The 17,335-nt window shown below is 48.1% G+C and overlaps 1 protein-coding gene across 1 annotated transcript in view; it reads right to left on the bottom strand.

Annotated features, from left to right (window-relative positions):
* Window positions 1-432: 432 nt before the first annotated feature.
* Window positions 433-17,335, bottom strand: part of CACNA1B (calcium voltage-gated channel subunit alpha1 B) — a 490,111-nt gene continuing 473,208 nt past the window's right edge. The window contains exons 44-48 of the mRNA XM_024206825.3: window positions 16,721-16,859; window positions 15,429-15,539; window positions 7,104-7,311; window positions 6,539-6,774; window positions 433-1,170 (exon numbers count right to left, since the gene is read on the bottom strand). Coding sequence (XP_024062593.2) covers window positions 631-1,170; window positions 6,539-6,774; window positions 7,104-7,311; window positions 15,429-15,539; window positions 16,721-16,859 — 1,234 coding nt within the window. The 3' untranslated portion in view covers window positions 433-630. The remainder of the gene's footprint in view (window positions 1,171-6,538; window positions 6,775-7,103; window positions 7,312-15,428; window positions 15,540-16,720; window positions 16,860-17,335) is intronic.

The following is a 17,335-nucleotide window of genomic DNA, read 5'->3' as shown; positions in this document are numbered from 1 at the left end:
CCATTGAAAACGATTGCTGTTGTTGAACACTGAGTCAAAGGACAGTCCCCCGTTCTGATTTGGGTTTCTCCTTTCCCAGTGCGTTAGGCAGATCTCTTTCTCTTAATGTTTGAATGAGATAAAATACAAGTTCGATTGTGTACAAGAGTGTCCATTTCCAGCCCCGACACCCGCTCTGACCGGAAAACTAAAACAAAAACAAACAACCACCCAACAAAAACTATGGATCGACAGTCCTTTTTCTGCTGTCAAAGTTCAGACCTTCCCACAGCTCTGTGCATACATTGCAGATTTGGCATCTGATATATGTCATTTAACTAGACAAGGCAGTAGGCAGGTGAGAGCGAGAGAGAGAGAGAGAGAGAAAGCACTCCCTCCACCATAATGATCTTCAATTATTTATTTATTTATTTAGTCTAGTGCAAAAGGAGGGAAAAAAAAGAAGAAAGAAAGAAAAGACAGAGGCTGAACGAGCGTCTCGGATGGCGTCGGGTTTGGAGCAGTTCTCGCCAGCGGCTGTTTCTTCCCCCCCGTGACCCCGGTCACCATGTGTGTCTGAGCACACAGCCATCCAGATGATAAAACTCATCGATTCCAAACGCGTACACCGGCAAGGGCTTTGCCTTTATGCTAGCACCAGTCGTCCTCATCGGCTTCGTGGTAATAGCTACGGGTTCTGGCGCATGTCCCAGGGCCCGTGCTGAGGCCCAACGTGTAGTGGTAGCCGTTGGGAACCCTGCGGATTTGGTGAGACTGGGAAGTCAAGGACGAGACGTAAGAAGTCCTTGAGGACCTTCCTGAATTGGTGGCGACAGCCTCCTCGAAGGTGAGCGTGTCCTCGGGCACGACACGGTACGGGCTGTCACTGTCGTCGCGGTGTCCAAGGTAGGGGTCGGAACCAATGCGGGCCACCGGGGAGCGTGAGTGGCTCTGAGAGTCCCCATGCAGTAACGCATTATGCTCAGACAAACCTCGGCTCAGGCGCCCCGGGGAGAAAGCAGGCAGGCTGGTTTGGAAACTGGTGAAGTGCACGGGTGAGGAGTTGGCGGTCTTGTAAGTGATGCTGGGGCGGGGGGTCAGCGGAGTCTGCGGGAGCTGCCTCCGCCCGCGGCACGGGGTGCTAGCACCAGATGTCGACAGCAAGGGGCTCCCATTAACTGAACCACTACCCTACATGAAAATTGGAACACAGCAAATCAAAAATAAAAAAGGAAACACCAGACAGACACAAAGGCACGCGGGTAAAAAACAGAAGGACAAGCGACAGGAGGGAGAGACAAATCACAAGAGGAGAGAAAAAACGAAAAAGAGAGAGTTTAGACAAGCACAGTCAGGGGAAGGAGGTTATAGAGAAGCAATTAAAACAGAGATGTAAAGAGCTGGAAAAGTGCCGTGAGCGATAAATCAGAACAGAAACAATCAGAGCGTTAGTAGGACGCAAACCAGCAGACGGCTCCAACAGAAAGGGACACTGCCCAGAGAAAAGGCATACACACCAATCATATTCTTTCCCAGCTCCTTACCTGAGATATCCAATGGAGCCAGTAGGAAAATGTTTATTATTTTCCACAAAACAAATTGGAAAAAAAAAAACCCTACACTCTTTCATATTTTTTTTAACATTTTGCAGTCTTTTTCAGGTTTTTGACACCTGAACATTGTCCATTTTTTGATTTTTTTGTTGAAAACTGAAAATATTTTGGAATTTTGGTTGTGCAATGAAAATGTCTGTTGAATTAAAAAAGCCATTTTTCATCACACACACACACACACAAAAAAGATGAAAATGTTTTGACCAGCTTGACTCTAAAACACCTGGGATCATTAAAGAGAACTCTTAAAAATCTATTTACTTTTCACTATTTATGCTGTGCGTTTACTTTTTGGGTCTCACGCTGGATGGCAGAGTAGACAGGTCAGTTTCACACTGTTGGTGAAATTATGTTCTTATAGACTGTGAGTCACTTTGTAGAAATCAACAGAGTTACGCTGATGTAAAATTGGTGGAAGCAAGAGGAGAATCAGGCCCTTGTGTTGGTGTTTGTTTGCGGTGTCACATGGAAGAATATGAATTTTCTGAAGTATTTTTACAAACATTTATTTCTTGTTTGGTTGAAACGACCTGACAGCGCCCTTTAAATATATAAGAGCTTCATCAGGTCATTCCAGTTCGTATTCTGCCATATACATTTTTTCCATTATGTTTTTGTAGGTGGATTGAGTGGTAGTGGAAGATAGCGGCCTTCGTCTTATATATAGCGAAGTTACCATAGACACTAAAGGGAAAGGGATGCAGATCAGGATAAGTAAAGAACACATCAGAGATCTTCTGACCAATTTTAATGAATTCAAATCAGCAGGGCCTGATGCTCTTCACCCCAGGGTGCTGAAGGAATTAGCTGAAGAAATCTCAGAGCCACCCACTGGCAATAATATTTACAAACTCTTGGATGACAGGGGAGGTCCTGGAAGACTGGAAAAGGGCTAACATAGTGCCCATCTTTAAAAAGGAGGGAAAGGAGGAGCGGGGGAACTATAGACCAGTCAGCCTGACTTTGATACCTGGAAAGCACTAGAGCAATGTATAAAACCTTCGATTTGCCAATACCTGGAGGATGGAGGGGTGATCACTAGCAGCCAACATGGATTTCCTAAGAACAAATCATGCCAAACCAGCTTCATTTCCTTCTTTGACAGGGTAACTGATTTGGTGGATAGGGGGAATGCAGTGGACATAATATACCTGGATTTCAGCAAGGCTTTTGACACAGTCCCACATGACATTCTGATAAGTAAGCTGGAGAAATGCGGGCTTGGCGAAACTACCATTAAGTGGATACATCATTGGTTAAACAACCACAAACAAAAAGTAACTGTTAATGGAATGGTGTCAGATTGGAGGGAGGTCCCAAGTGGGGTTCCATGGGGATTTGTTCTGGGCCGGGTGTTGTTTAACATCTTTGTTAATTATCTGGATGTAGGAATAGAGAGTGTACTGATCAAATGTGCAGATGACACAAAGCTGGGGAGGGCTGCCAACACTTTGGAGGATAGAGCTAAAATTCAGAGGGATCTTGATAAATTGGAGAACTGGGCTACAGACAACAAAATTCAACAAAGACAAATGTAAGGTGCTACACTTAGGGAAGAAAAACCAAATGCCCAAGTACAGAATGGGGGATAACTGGCTTGGGGACAGCACTGCTGAGAAGAATCTGAGAGTTGTGGTGGATCGCAACCTCAACATGAGTCAGCAATGCAATGCTGTTGCAAAAGAAGCAAATGCAATTTTAGGTTGCATTAACGGAGGCACAGCATGCAAGTCACGGGAGGTGATAGTATCACTCTACTCGCACTGGTTAGGCCTCAGCTGGAGTACAGTATCCAGTTTGGGTCACTAACGTATAGAAAGGATGTGGACAAACTGGAAAGGATCCAGAGGCGAGCGACAAAGATGATCTAGGGATGGAATGCAAGTCATATAAACAAAGGCTGAAGGAACTGGGTATGTTTAGTTTGGAAAAGAGGAGATTAAGAGGGGACATGATAGCGGTCCTCAAATACTTGAAAGGCTGCCATAAAAACGATAGAGAAAAGTTGTTCTCTCTTGCCACAGAGGGCAGGGGAGGCAGAATGGTTCCTGAGATGCCAAATTATAGTCTTCACCACCACCTCCGCCAGGCAGCGGTGGCTTCTGGGACCCAGTCTGCTGGAGCTGGCAGACATCAGGACAAATACTGTGTGCTGCTCAAGTGACACAGAGACAGTCCCTTCAAACTAGCAGACTTAGGCAAACAGAGATTGTGTTGTTCATTCCATTGATGCTGAGTGGGGGGGCGGTGGGGAGATAGGAGTTAGCTGATTTATTTATTTATTTTGAAGCAGGGAGGGCCAGAAATCAGATACTTTTTGAGGTGTATAGGCAAAATGCTTCCCAGGCCTGGCAAAATCTGCTAAGCCAGGCATGGCTCCTGGTTAAAGGTGGTGTCCCCAAGGGAAGGGAAGAGCTAACAAATAGAAGATGACGGCGACCCTTGAGCGTTAATAGGCAGGTTACAACAATGCAGAAACCAGCCCAACCGAGCTTCTCACAGGCCCCTCATCGGGGCAAACATCCGCAGCTCATTAGGGTGAAAACTCTACACTGACTGCACTGTTTATTTTAAAAAAATCCATGTGTTCCAGCGTGACCAAAGGGACATACTAACAGGTCCGTGTGAGTCAATTGACATGCATCGCTTGGGGGGCCTTTTTAATGCTATCCTGTATGGAGAACATACATGGACACTGGAATGACATTCTTCGTCCGTCCTTCCTGAATCAACTCAGGCATTTGTTTTTAAAGAGACACACGGGGCAAACTAAAACTCAACGGAGTAGTGGGGACAGGGTAATAAGGTGTCATTGGAGCTTCAACACTGAACGATTATTAACTTCAGGGAACCTTTTTGTTTATAATTAAAATGTGCATTGCATTTAATGCTCTAGTATATACACATAGAAGAGGAGAGGTCCAGCAACCCCACTAACAATAACAGAAGTAATCATCTTCTTCCCTTCTCTCAAGGAGCGGAGGAACAGCAGGATCAGAAAGAAAATTCATCTGCAGAGCAGCTGAGTATGAAATAGGATACATTTAAGGCTCGTAGTAGCTGGAGATAGAAAAGACTTGTTTGATCACTGAATCCATCCCTGTGCCTGGGCAGGGCCTGAATGTGTCAGACACCAAACAGATATCTCCCATGGCATGACTAGCTGTAGCACCCCGGTCACTGAGGTTTCTACAGCACAGAGAAGGCTGTTGGCTTAACTGGAATCAAGCAACTTGTTACTTGGGAGGGGTAGGGGTGGTGGTGGAAGGGGGATTACTGCCACTTGGTGGCAATTGCTGAGCTAATGAGGTAATTGGCTTAGCAAAGGGGAGGATACATATTTGGGAGGAGCAGGATGTAAAGGGGAAGGAGTTCAGAGGGTGTGCTGTGTACCTATGCTACGTCCTGCCGCGTTGGGAAACTGAGGATTAAAGGAACATAGGTAAAAAAGAAACAGACTGTGGGTGGTGGTGACTCAGAGACCACGAAAACAGGCTGGGTAGCACTGCACTCCCGGGGGAGCCTGAGGAGCTCCCTGTGACACTTGGTCTTAGCCAATAGACCAAGTTGTGGATGATTTTACAGAGTGTATTCTATACCTGAAGTACGCCAGTGTGTGTTGCAAAGCAATGCGTTGGGGACTAATGAGGCATTAAGCATTCAGTTACCGTCCACACCCAGACTCCGAGACTATAACCTGTTTTGCTGCTAGGAATCATGAAAGTACAATGCACCCGGAGAGAGGAATAATGCACAGAACAAGGCGAAGAGGTGGAAAGATCTGTTATCTTGGGGGTGGCACTAGTTATTATAAAGACTCTACTTCTTTTTCAACCTTCCTTCCTTTTATCCCATGGGCTCTAACCCACACAGCAAATGCAGCCGGCTTTCCTTCCCTCGGAGCTATCCATTTATCAAGTGACGCTGCTGCGGGGATGTGTGTCTGTTCAGATGACAGTACCAGTCAGCCCTCCTGAGACGGCCTGTCAGTCACACTCAGACTGCAGCTCTAGGCAGATTTTTAAGTGCGGTCACAACTCTCTCCGCCCTAGAACTAGCGCTAGACAGTGTTTTGAGACCCACTTAGGGCTCAGTCTGGCAAGGTGCGGAGCACCCTCAACTTCCATCCAAGTTCTACTTTTTCCCTACATTACGTTAGCTGGTTCCCGGCTCCTGTAGAGTTGATGTGTTTGTGGGTGGATTTAGCACGGGGGGAAGGCGCCCATCCTAGCTCCTGTTTCAGAATGCTGCTGAAAATGCCCCATTCCATGAAGTTTGCCAGCTGCAAAGACAGGACCATGCTGGAGGCCATCTTCTGCCCTCAGTCGCCCCTGCTGAAGTCAGTGGTTGCAGGGGTGTAACTGAGGGCAGGATTTAGTTCTCTGGGTTCCCTCTCTCTGCACTGGACTGTACTTTCTTGTATTCTGGTGGTCTGGATTTATGTGGTTAGTACAACTCCATTTCTGTATAACGCCCACGAGTGCTCTATGCAAAGTGCGGCAATAGGCGCTGGGTTAATATCTCTATCTCCTGGAGAGAGACAGCGCAAAAATCAGCAGTGCAACCTTCCCATTCTGCCCTGCCAGCCTGCCTGGGCTTAGACCTCATGGGACAATTTCCCCAGGAGAAGTGAGAAGGTAGTTCAGTCTGCAGGCCCCACTTAGTCCTTGGCCTCTCTCCTGACACTGCCAACAAGGGTGCCGACTGGGAGGGTGGATTCTGAGGTATGGACCCCTGTTCTGTAGGAACTGGGCTGAGACCATCAATTCATTTTGCAGAAGGCCTCCAAAGAGCCATCCGATGGCAACAACCCTCAGTCACCCAGCCTGGATCTGAACCAGGCTCCATCTCCTATTGCCCAACCCGTCCCCAACCCTGATTTTTTTTTTAAACCTGGGTGCACCTGTTGAAGATTTCACGCCTCCTCCCGCCTTGAATCTCCTCACCTGTCTGTGGGGGCCTGGCTCCAGCCCCCCATTGGGCGAGGTGGGCCTGCTGTGATCAGCTGATTTGGGCTGAGAACGGTCCCGGCTCCCGTAGCGGTCGCAGGAGTAGAAGCGCTGTTTTTCGGAGGAAGAGGAGGAGTGCAGCTTTCTCTCTTGGGACCTGCCTCGTTCTTGCTTCTTATCCTTGGAAGACGCCTCACCTGAATGTGCCACCAAAATAAAGTAATGGGTTGGGGCTGCAATAACCATAGAAACATTCAGCTCGGGGCCGAGCAAGTTCAAGGACTCTGGGGGTCCCATGTGGATCCTCTCAAATGGAACTGCCCCCCCCCCACACCCGTAGTGTAAGCCTCCCTGCTGGGCACCATTGCTCATAGTGGGAGGAAACAGCCATAAAGGCCCCCCCTTGGGGGTATTGTCATCCATGGGGAAAGGCCTGGGGCATCATGCTCCCTCCCAAGTCCCCATCCCCTCATCCTGACGCATGAAAAACAGCGGTTTGGGAGGAACAATCATCACAGTTCTGTGGTCTGAACGAGACACAACAATGTGGAAAAGCCTTTACCGGCATCCCCATCGGCCAGCTGGTTGGGTGACCTGTCCAACGACTTCTGCTTCTTGTCTCTCCGTCGATGGCAGCGATGGTGATGGTGGTGATGAGCCTGGTCTGGGGGCATGCGCTCCAGGGAATACTCGTACAGGTGCATGGCATGCGGGCGCTGCGGCGTCAGCGTGGAGATGGAGCGCTTCATGGGGCTGGTGTCTGGGATGGGCTGCAAAGCACAGGGAGGGAAAGGGGAGTGGGTGGAGGAGGGCAGAGATCACACTGCAGTTAATTGGGTGTCTTCCAGAATGGGAGAGTTTTGCAGGGCTGGGGTGGGGGAAAAGACAGAAAAGGTTAATCAAACAGAACGGGAAAGGACAGAAGTGGTTGCACAATGAAACATTTAGTGCTGAATGTGTGGAACGAATGTAGTCGGCGATACCTGAATTGGGCTTTATTGTGAAATTTGTGACAACACAATTACTGTAGCCATAGAGGAATGCACACATCAGCCACAATACACAGTGTTCATGTGAGTCATCAAGAAGGACTAAGTAGGATCACAGGGCAGGCATGGCATCTAAATGTTTCGCAAAGATAATACGCCAACATTTGTTTCACCCAGTGCAATTCCAGAAACTGCACTATTCCCAGTGCAATACCAAAAGAAATAAGCAGGCGCACGCTACTGTACATCAGACAAAAAGCAAGAAAATCAGTAATAACGATGTGTAAGTGGGGCAGAAAGACAGGCCATGCTGTCCAGTGGCTGTAGCGAAGGACTGGGATTAAAAGAAGGTGTTACTTCAGGCCTGGGCTAAGCCACTTGCTCTGTATGAGTTCAAATATGTGAGCTGGCCTCCTTAAGAACATAAGAATGGCTATTCTGGGTAGACTAATGGTCCATCTAGCCCAGTATCCTGTTTTCTGACAGTGGCCGGTGACAGATTCTTCAGAGGGAATGAACAGAACAGGGCAATTATCCAGTGATCCATCCCCTGTTGTCCAGTCCCAGCTTCTGGCAGGCAGAGGTTTAGGGACACGCAGAACACGGGGTGGCATCTCTGACCATCTTGGCCACTGATGGACCTATCCTCCATGAACTTCACTCATTCTTTTTTGAACCAAGTTATACTTTTGGCCTCCACAACATCCCCTAGCAACAACTTCCACAGGTTGACTGCGTGTTGTGTGACAAAGTACTTTTTTATGTTTGTTTTAAACCTGTTGCCTATTAATTTCATTGGGTAGCCCCTGGTTCTTGTATTATGGAGACAGGTAACTAACACTTCCTCTATCATATCCCGCCTTCCCTGGGGAATAAACTGCAACGAAAAATTAAAACTAGGGAGCCAAATTCTCCTCTTTAAAAGACTGGTGCAAGCCCACTGATTTTCCATGGGGTCACATCACTTTAATGGAGGAGACTTTGGCTCAGGACTTTCATTTAGTGGTGCATTTTTTTTCCTTTCGAGTAGGAGAGAAAGAAACAGTCCTTTCTCTCCGCCTCCAATGTCTTCTTCACTCCATGGGACCAGCTGCCTGTTGGAAACATCATATGCTATGGATGCGGCTAAGATTTTTTCACAGTTATTTTTAGTGAAAGTCACTAACAGGTCACCGGCCATGACAAAAATTCACAGAGCTCGTGACTTGTCCGTTACTTTACTACAAATAACCGGGGGCAGGGCTAGGTAGGGGGGAGGAATGGAGTCCCATGGGGGGGACTGAGAGGCCGAGCCCCCGCGACGGTGGGGGGCACAGCCCTGACTCCAGTGGCCGCAGCAGGGGGCGCAGCCACAGGGGGCACACAGCCCCTACTCCAGAGCTGGCCCAGCTGCGTGACAGGGGAGTGCAGCCCCCAGCAAGCCCCAGCCACAGAGGGGCACACAGCCCTGGGAAGCTGCAAGGAGGGCGCGCAGCCCCAGCTGCAGCCCCTGGCAAAAGCTGTGGGGCTGGGGCACATGGCCCCGGCTGCAGCCCCACCAAGCCTGGGACGCCACAGGGCTGGAGCGCGCGGCCCCCGCCAAGCCTGGGACACCGCGGTGCTGGAGCTGCAGGGTCCTGATTCCAGCCAGCCCCAGTTGCGGGGCAGGGACGCACAGTCCTGCCTTCTCCTCCTGAAGCCCTAGAAGTCACGGATGTCCAGTAAAGTCACGGAATTCGTGACTGCCGTGACCTCCGTGACTAAATCGTAGTCTTAGCTATGGATCATATTGTTGCTGTGGGAAAGGGAGCTTCTCTCCTCACACCTGCTGGGGGTCTTGCAAATCCATTGGGGCTCCCCCTGCTGCTTTTCAAGATCTTGTAACCACCCCTCTTCTGTCTGGTGAAGGCTAGAGGGGATTCCCTGCAGACATTAGCCAGTGCCAATCCTTAACTGGCTACAAGCCTTCCAGTTCCTCTCTTCACCACATTCCCAGCTTACGAACAAATGACAAGAACTTTGCATCAAATACAGGCTTCCTGCAGGCAATGTTGAGCCTTGTCCCTAGGCCAAAGCCAGACCTGGTCTCTGTGACCTCCTCCTTTACAATCCCAGCATTAACAATACGCTTTCCAAGTGTCTCACCAGTGCAATATGAGGTTGTCAATAGACAATGGAGACTTCATGACACTCTCCTCCCCCTACCCCCACTGCCACCATATCCCCAGCCCTGCCTTTCTAAGAACAGCAGCTCCCCGCTCCAGAACATTTCACCTGTTGCCAAGGTGCTGCAGGAGAAAAGGCAGATCCATCATGATGCAGGTTCAGAGCCACAACGTGGCTGAAGGGGAGACCGGTGAGAAGAGGACCGCTCTGTCTGCTGGGAGGGCCTCACAAGACAGACTTCTTGGAGAACCAAAGTGGAAATCCTGTTGAAACTCTAATGGAACTTGAGCCCTTAGCACCATGGTAGGACATGTGCAGAGTAGTGCCATGGGGCAGGTGCTGGGGTCACTGAGAGGAGTCCCCAGTGTGCTTTGAGTTTTGGTCTCTCTCTACATTGCCATGGTCTTTGCTTGCACTGAGCAGGGGGTTGGACTAGATGACCTCCTGAGGTCCCTTCCAACCTGATATTCTATGATCCTGACTGCTACTAGCTCAGCTCGAGACCTGTCTCCTGCCCAGCGACCACTGACAAAGCTCCATAAATGACAAGAATCTGTTTATCTTTTCTTTCACTTTGCTTGTCTCCAGTTGTTCTGTGGCCCTGCTTTATGGACGTGTCAGCCACCCTCTAGAGGTTCTGCTGTGTCTACTCATTAGGCAAAAGGAACTTGGTAGAGAAGAGACTTCTACCCACAACAGTCTCAAGTCTCATGGATGTGGACTCAGGATTTCTCTCTGTCCCTTTGGTCATATGCATGACAGAATGCTCCCTCCTCCTATGTGTGCCTAAAATGACAGCTCTAGCAAAGCATTAACGTTGTTCTTTTTAACCTTTCTATCTACTCCATTGTGGGGTTGTTCTGGTGGTTGTTTTTTTAACTGGTGGTGCCACTTTGTTAGCATACACTGGAGTTTGAGTATCTGCTGCCCCCAGATATTTGCACATTATTAGGCTAGCCGGTATGCAATTATTTTTAATGTAAAGACACCCTTCATTTCCTAGTGGGTAGTGTCAGTGATGGGGTTGCTTATCTCACATGCCAGGGAGCAATCTGAGCAGAATTTTTAATCCCCGCATTCTTTCTTCCCAGCAACTCAGCCAAACCGTGATCCTTCCCATCAGGCCTCCCAGGTGGGATGTTGTTGCTGGAAGCAGGGCTCTCACAGACACATAAGCACTGGGAAGGCACAGACTGGGCACCGGGGATTAAGATATGGCCAAGAGGACTCTCTCCAGGGTGCGGTGATACTGCAGCCTATTGAGGAGCAGGGCAGTTGTGACTGCAACCTTTGAACAGGAGTATTCTGAATCACGGTAAAGGGACAGGAATTGGTTGGACGGCTAACACTCTCGCTGCCCAGTTGGGAAGATGGCTCTGGTGAGTGGTGTAGGTTTGGAGTGGTGAGTAGTAGATGAGACGCGCAGTGGGGAAAGTAACTGAAATACTTTCCTGGTGGATTGTATTTTCTAAATGGACAACCTACTCTAAATTCTCAATGACCGAGGGACAATCTACACTCATTGCTGCATTTGCTTTCCACAACCAACTCTCTGTATAACTCTTCATGAGTGATGGACCTGACTACTTAGAGGCTAATGTCTAAACTGTATTCTTAAATGTGTTCACCTAAATTTGGGTTATTGCTGAGTGTGCACTCTATGTACCTTATGACTTTAAAAACAAACTTTGTATTTGTGGATAATCAAAGCACTATACCCAGATGTACAGACACTCCTCTCTTAACCTGGGCACTATGGACTTTTTTAACATTAACTTTAATAAAAAAATTTAAGTAAGGGGGAAGAGAAAGGAGGCAAAGAGGATCTCCGAACAGGGGACTGGCAGGTTATTCAGCCCATATAGACAAAATGCTGAATAAAGGACAGTGCCGCTTGAGCGCCCTCTCCTGGAACTCACAAGTGGGCTTTCCCCACTCTGGAGCTGTCCATTTTATAGGACCTTCACGAGATGTACCTGTCTTAATCAGACAGAGCTCTGTATTTAAGTCACCAATAGAGCGAACAGTATAATTCAGGCCTTATTTGTTTCCTTTTCCATTGCCTGCTTTGTACCTTCTTCCACGCTGCCCCCTGTGCATGGAATGACCTCCCAGTGCCAGGTCCCCACACTTATTATTCAGAGCCAGGAGATTTCTTTTTTGAGGGGCTGAGGGTAAGGTAACAACACTGCAGATTTGACAGGCTGAGATCTGGGAAATGACAGATCTTGGCCAGGAAGTAAATGCAGGAAATCCCCCCATCCTAAAAACGTAGATCAAGACCTTAGATTACGTAACCTGATAACCTCCCTCTGCCCAAAGGAACTGTTGCAAAGGAAAAGGGCAGAGAGGGGCAAAGACTTTCAAAAGAGAAGCCAAGTACATAGGAAACAAACCTTCCTAGGGCCTGATTCTTCAGTTGTTCCAGGTGCAACCCTCTCCTCCCCCCCTTCCCCCGAAACTAACGAGAGATTGATTAGAACAGTTTCTCTTCCTATACCACACAGACAGGTCTATTCCCTCCTGGCGGCTTTCATTACCACCTACACCCAAGGTACATCTATGCTGGAGCTGGAGATGTCACTTCCAGTACACATGCTAGGTTTGATTGCGGTAGCACGCTAAACATGGCAGTGTAGCCGTAGCAGCATGGGGGGCCGGAGAAGCCAGCTGCTGGCGTACAATCCCACCCGGGACCCTAGTATGTACTCGGGTGGCTCTATTGTTAGCGTGCTAGTCCCCCTCAAACCTAGCATGGTTACACCTACGCAAGCAGGAAATGACACCTCCAGTTCGAGTGGAGACGTACGGGAGGAGAACATACCAGAGCCTTTGAGAGGTTCATAAGTTTCTCATTCATTATCAACCCTTACTGTTTTCCCTTATGACATTTTTAGCCAACAAGGCAATACAAACAAAGGCAAGGTATCACAATGTGCAGTCTGCAACTATGGATCAAAGGAACTGCCATGAACTGAAGTAGAGGGAGACCACAGTTGCATCTTTACAGCACCAGAAAGTAAACCAAACAAGGAGTGCCGGGGAGGGGGAGAAAGGGGTTAGCGAATGTTAATCATTGCTTAATAACAATTGAATAGGATACAACTTAGTGCAAACTACATACTGCTAGGTAACTCCCCGGTGACCGTGTTTTGCTCCTCTGCAAACAATTCGGACAAGATGAGAGAGAATATTTGAAGCAGCCATTGTCAGACATCACGGCAGATGTGCAGCAGACGAGATGATGAGACGGGAGGGAAGGTGACCGGAGGAAAGGAAGAAAGCAAACGGGGAGGGAGGAAGCGAGATCGGTAGCGTGAAACGATAAAAGACGTGAAACGCAAAAGGACAGAGACGTGACAGGCAAACAGAAAAGGGGATGAATGAAGAAAAAGGATTGTTAATAAAAGTTAAAAAAGAAATTAAAGTTTGGGGAGGAACCAGAAGTAGCACATAAAGGGTACGGGGGAGGGCACAGAGGGGAAACACACAGAAAGGACATCAGTTATTCTGCTGAAGCTACAAGCACTAAAACATTATATCATTAAATGAGGTTAGATCTGTTCAGACAGCATAGGCCTGATTCATAAATAAATGACACAGCATTAATGCAGGGAGAGTGTGCACTTCGCTCTGGGCAACATGCTTCTCTTGAGCAAGAAATTCACTCCCTAGCTTCGTTAATGGCCTCCCTCCCATGCCCCTATTTGCTCACAGGCTTCATCTGTAATTCTTTATTGGGGAAATGGAGGCATCGATTTGTTTTGTTTAAAAAAAAAACTATAGGAGAAGTTGAAGGAGTCTCCTGAGGGAAAATGATGGGTCTACGGAAGAGCCCAGGAGCAGTCTGGCAGATTTCATCTGTTCTGCTGGAGGGCTATCTGTGGGACATGAGGCTTTTCAACCTTGGACTGTGATTTTGTCAGTTCTCATCAGTTAAGCAAGGCTGGGATTGGTCAGTACTGGGTATGTTTTCCAAGGACTGCCCAAGTGCTACAGGTGACCTCTTTCCGTGTGAATCAGTGTATTAAACTGGAGCGGTGTGGTGCTGGGAATGCTGTGGTGCTGGAGGGGTTAGCCTTTATTTTAGTGTCCTGTGGTCATCAAAAAACTCATGCAATTTCTGTGTTAACCCCTGAAATTTCCCAGGAAGAGATGCTACTAAGTGAAATGGCTACTAAGACACAGCTGCTTTTCAGTGGTGGGTGAGGGATTCCTATGCATGTGCAGTGGTCCCCATTAAAATCTATAGTTTTGCCTTTGCAAGCATCAGCAAAAATTTTATTAGCAACCACTGTTTACATGCACAGTCCTTAATGTGCTTTGGGATTCTACAGGCTGAAAAGAGCAATGCAAATATGAAGTTAGTGTTAATATTGCATTGAAGAAAAGGATCAATGCCCAACACTAACGCCCAAGGAAGGGTTGTTTTTAGGGTTCGTATGCTGACATTGTTCCCATTAGGAATGGCTTTAGGTTTGGTAGAACCTGGCACAAGTCTATCCCATCAGGGTAGCTCAGCTTTCGGGGCTTGGGGATGGGGGTGGTTGGTTTTAAGCAAAATAAATAGAGTTTCTGAGAACACAAAGAATTCGGGGAGATAGAGTCTTATCCAAGGATTTCCTACAGTCCTTGGGGAAAGGTGTTCCTTTAGATCTTCCTTAAGGTAGCACAGAGATCCAGACAGAAGAGCTGGGTGCAGTCTGTGCACTGATCCAAGCTGGCTGTCATACAGTCAGTCAGGAAGGAAGGACATATCTACTGGAGGTGCTGCTGTATACACGAGAGCCCTTCAGTTCTAGAATTCAGCACACCTCCCACATTCTGTCTCACCTGTGGAACAGCACAGTCACATGTGACTCACTCAGTATTATATGAATCAGGCAATTTGAGCTAAAGAGACACAACTAGGCATGGCAAGATGGAGATGTTCTAACACATAACAGGCAGTGTGGTGATCGGAGAGTGTCTGGCGGACATGTTAGCAATGCACCTGTGAAATGCCCAGAAGTGATTTGAGAAAACCGTGTTGTCGTGTGCCCCATGAAGCGCACAGGGGTAGTCACAAAGTTGCTCTGAAGGCCACCTCTCATGACAAGGCTTCCTTGCAAGGCTCCATCAGATAAGCAAAGGAAGTAAAGTCTTAAGCATCATATTACCAATCCACCATACAGTGCACTACATGCTAAACCTAGTTGGAGGGTGGAGGAGGAGAGAGGCAGAGGAAATGCTTAGTGTCTAAATGCAGCCCTCTGGTGAGGGAGCGCCTACAGCACATTTCATATATAAACCGGCTCATCAAAAAGAAACATGCAGCTTGTTTTATTCCCAGGGCTATGGATATACCCCGCCACGGACTCAGGGCAGTGACGTATGCATGTTCTATGCAAGGCTATGAAATACACCTCTGCAAACCATAGAGTGACTCCCTGTCAGTCGGAACACATCTTTTCAGCTAGACAGACATCAGATTAAATGAGGTGCTTCGCCCAGAGAGCAGGATTTCTTTTTTGCTGCCTGTATAAGGGGATGGAGACAGCTGGGGGAACAGCTCTGTGTACACAGCATCCCAAGGATCAAAAGCACAAAGGCTGCTCAAATTTCTGAGCCTCCCGCTCCATCAGTGTCTCTTAAAGACAAAACAACCCACCAGTCGCTTTAAAAAACAACATGACACGGACAAGAAGAGAGAACGTGTTGAATGCTTGACTTACTGTAAGTTTTCCATTGCCAGTAAAGCCTCCCTCCCTCACCTGAGTTTCGGCGGCCAGACGCGGCATGGAAGCCGCCCGCCCCTGGCTCTCCAGGCCAAGCTGGTGTTCTCCGTTGGCCAGGGTGGGGCTGATTTCTCTCATTTCTACAACCTGATTGGATTGAGAAATATTTTCAGAAGCAGGAACATAAATGTCTGTTTAAAGCAATCGCTCTGCCAGGCTTGTTCCAGGACTAAGGCGAACTGCTGGGTTTCTATTTCATCTGTGAGGATTTACGGCTAGTCCGAGACACCAGCCTGATAGCCCTGGTGACCGAAGGTCACTATTTATCTACAGAACTAGCTCAGCCTGGAGAGTGCTGGTGTACGCTTCCCCACACTGCCCTGCCAGCACGCCTCAACGTGGACCCCTTCTCAGCGTAGGTCAGTCTCCACGCCGCACTCAGTCAATAAGGGAGCCAATTAGTGCCAAATATGGTGGTGCTTTTTATAGTACAGCCCGTCGATACGCAAGGAGCTGCACTAAAGACCCCAAACCTCAGCTAGGTCACTGAAGAGCCATCCTATGGTAAACACTCGCAGTAGCTATTCACCTGGGCTGGATTTGAATAGGTGACCTACAATTTAAAGACTCCGTAAACCCATCACACTAGTCCCTCAATCCGCCTTTGGGTGTTTGGTTTCTGATTTCCTCCTCTTGGCTAATTTCCCCTGCTCCGGTTTCTCCAGTTCTGAAAAGTTTTGCTGTGAAAATGACACTCGCTAGAAGGAACAGTCACAGCCCAACCCTCGTCCCCCTCCGCCCTGCCCCACTTAACACCCACTGTCCAGCCGTGTCCACCTCTGATCATGTATCGATGATGCCAAACTAATCCCAAATTCTCTTTTCTTCCCCTGCCTGTCATCTGAGCACCAATTCCAAGCAGCTCCAACAGCCAATGAGATCCAGGTGTATGGCAAGGGACAGATGGGGAAGCCAGGCACAGTGACTTGCTCAAGGTCACACAGCAACGTTTGTGGCTGAGCTGGGAATTGGACCCAAGTCTCCTATCTCCCAATCCAGCCACCTAGCCATGAGACCATTCTTCCTCCCCCATGCTCCCATTTGGAATAAGCCTGAATCCGCCACACACCCAAGAGGGGCATCTGCCAAAGAAAGTGTTACAAAGACATGAATGGGTCAGATTCAGTTCCCAGTTACATCCAAGCAAGACTTTTGCAACCAACAGAGCAATATTTGTCCCAAAACATGAATGGGGAGCTGTTTGGGAGTCAAAAGGAATAACTCGCTTGACACCTATGGAGACCTATTGCATTCTGCTTTATCTTCACCTGTTTGCTTGTCCGCTCAATGGGAATTTCTTCCGAGTGGCCTCGTTCAAAAGCTGGGGTCCTGGTTTCGTAAAACACATCCTGAGTGCGCTGAGTCCCCCACGAAACAGACTCCTTGATCCCGCTCTCTGGGGCTGGCCTGGTGCAAGGTGAAGAGAAAAGGTGAACTGCTGTGCTAGGCGTTGCAGCTGGATTTAGTTAAAGCGCTCTGGAGCGGTCTGGGGGTCCCCCACTTCTCAAGTCGTGTGGCTGGATGGGGGGAGCGACTGGTGAAGCTAGTAAACTACAGGGCTCTTGAGCTTTGACTGACAGATAATTTCCTCATTCTCCCTGAGGATCTCAGGAAGAACATGGAAACAAAACCAATCTACTTAAAAGGGAAAACAGCAACCTGTTTTCAGTGCCTTAGGAAATTAATTCTGGCACTGACACAGACGACCAAACTTTTCTTGCAGATCACAGGTTGCTAAACGGGGGTATTTTCCACAAAAGAACGGACGAATGCTAGACTGTCACTAGTAAACACACACAAAAATACTCAGCAAATACACATGCTTATGTAAAACATGGAGAAGTTACGTTAACATGGCCAGCTAGGCTAAGACTCTTAAATGT

The sequence above is a fragment of the Terrapene carolina genome, unplaced genomic scaffold (assembly GCF_002925995.2).
Source record: "Terrapene carolina triunguis isolate 2854851 unplaced genomic scaffold, T_m_triunguis-2.0 Scaffold238, whole genome shotgun sequence".
In the NCBI taxonomy this organism is placed as follows: Eukaryota; Metazoa; Chordata; order Testudines; family Emydidae; genus Terrapene; species Terrapene triunguis.
This window is presented reverse-complemented; position numbering and strand designations above follow the sequence as displayed.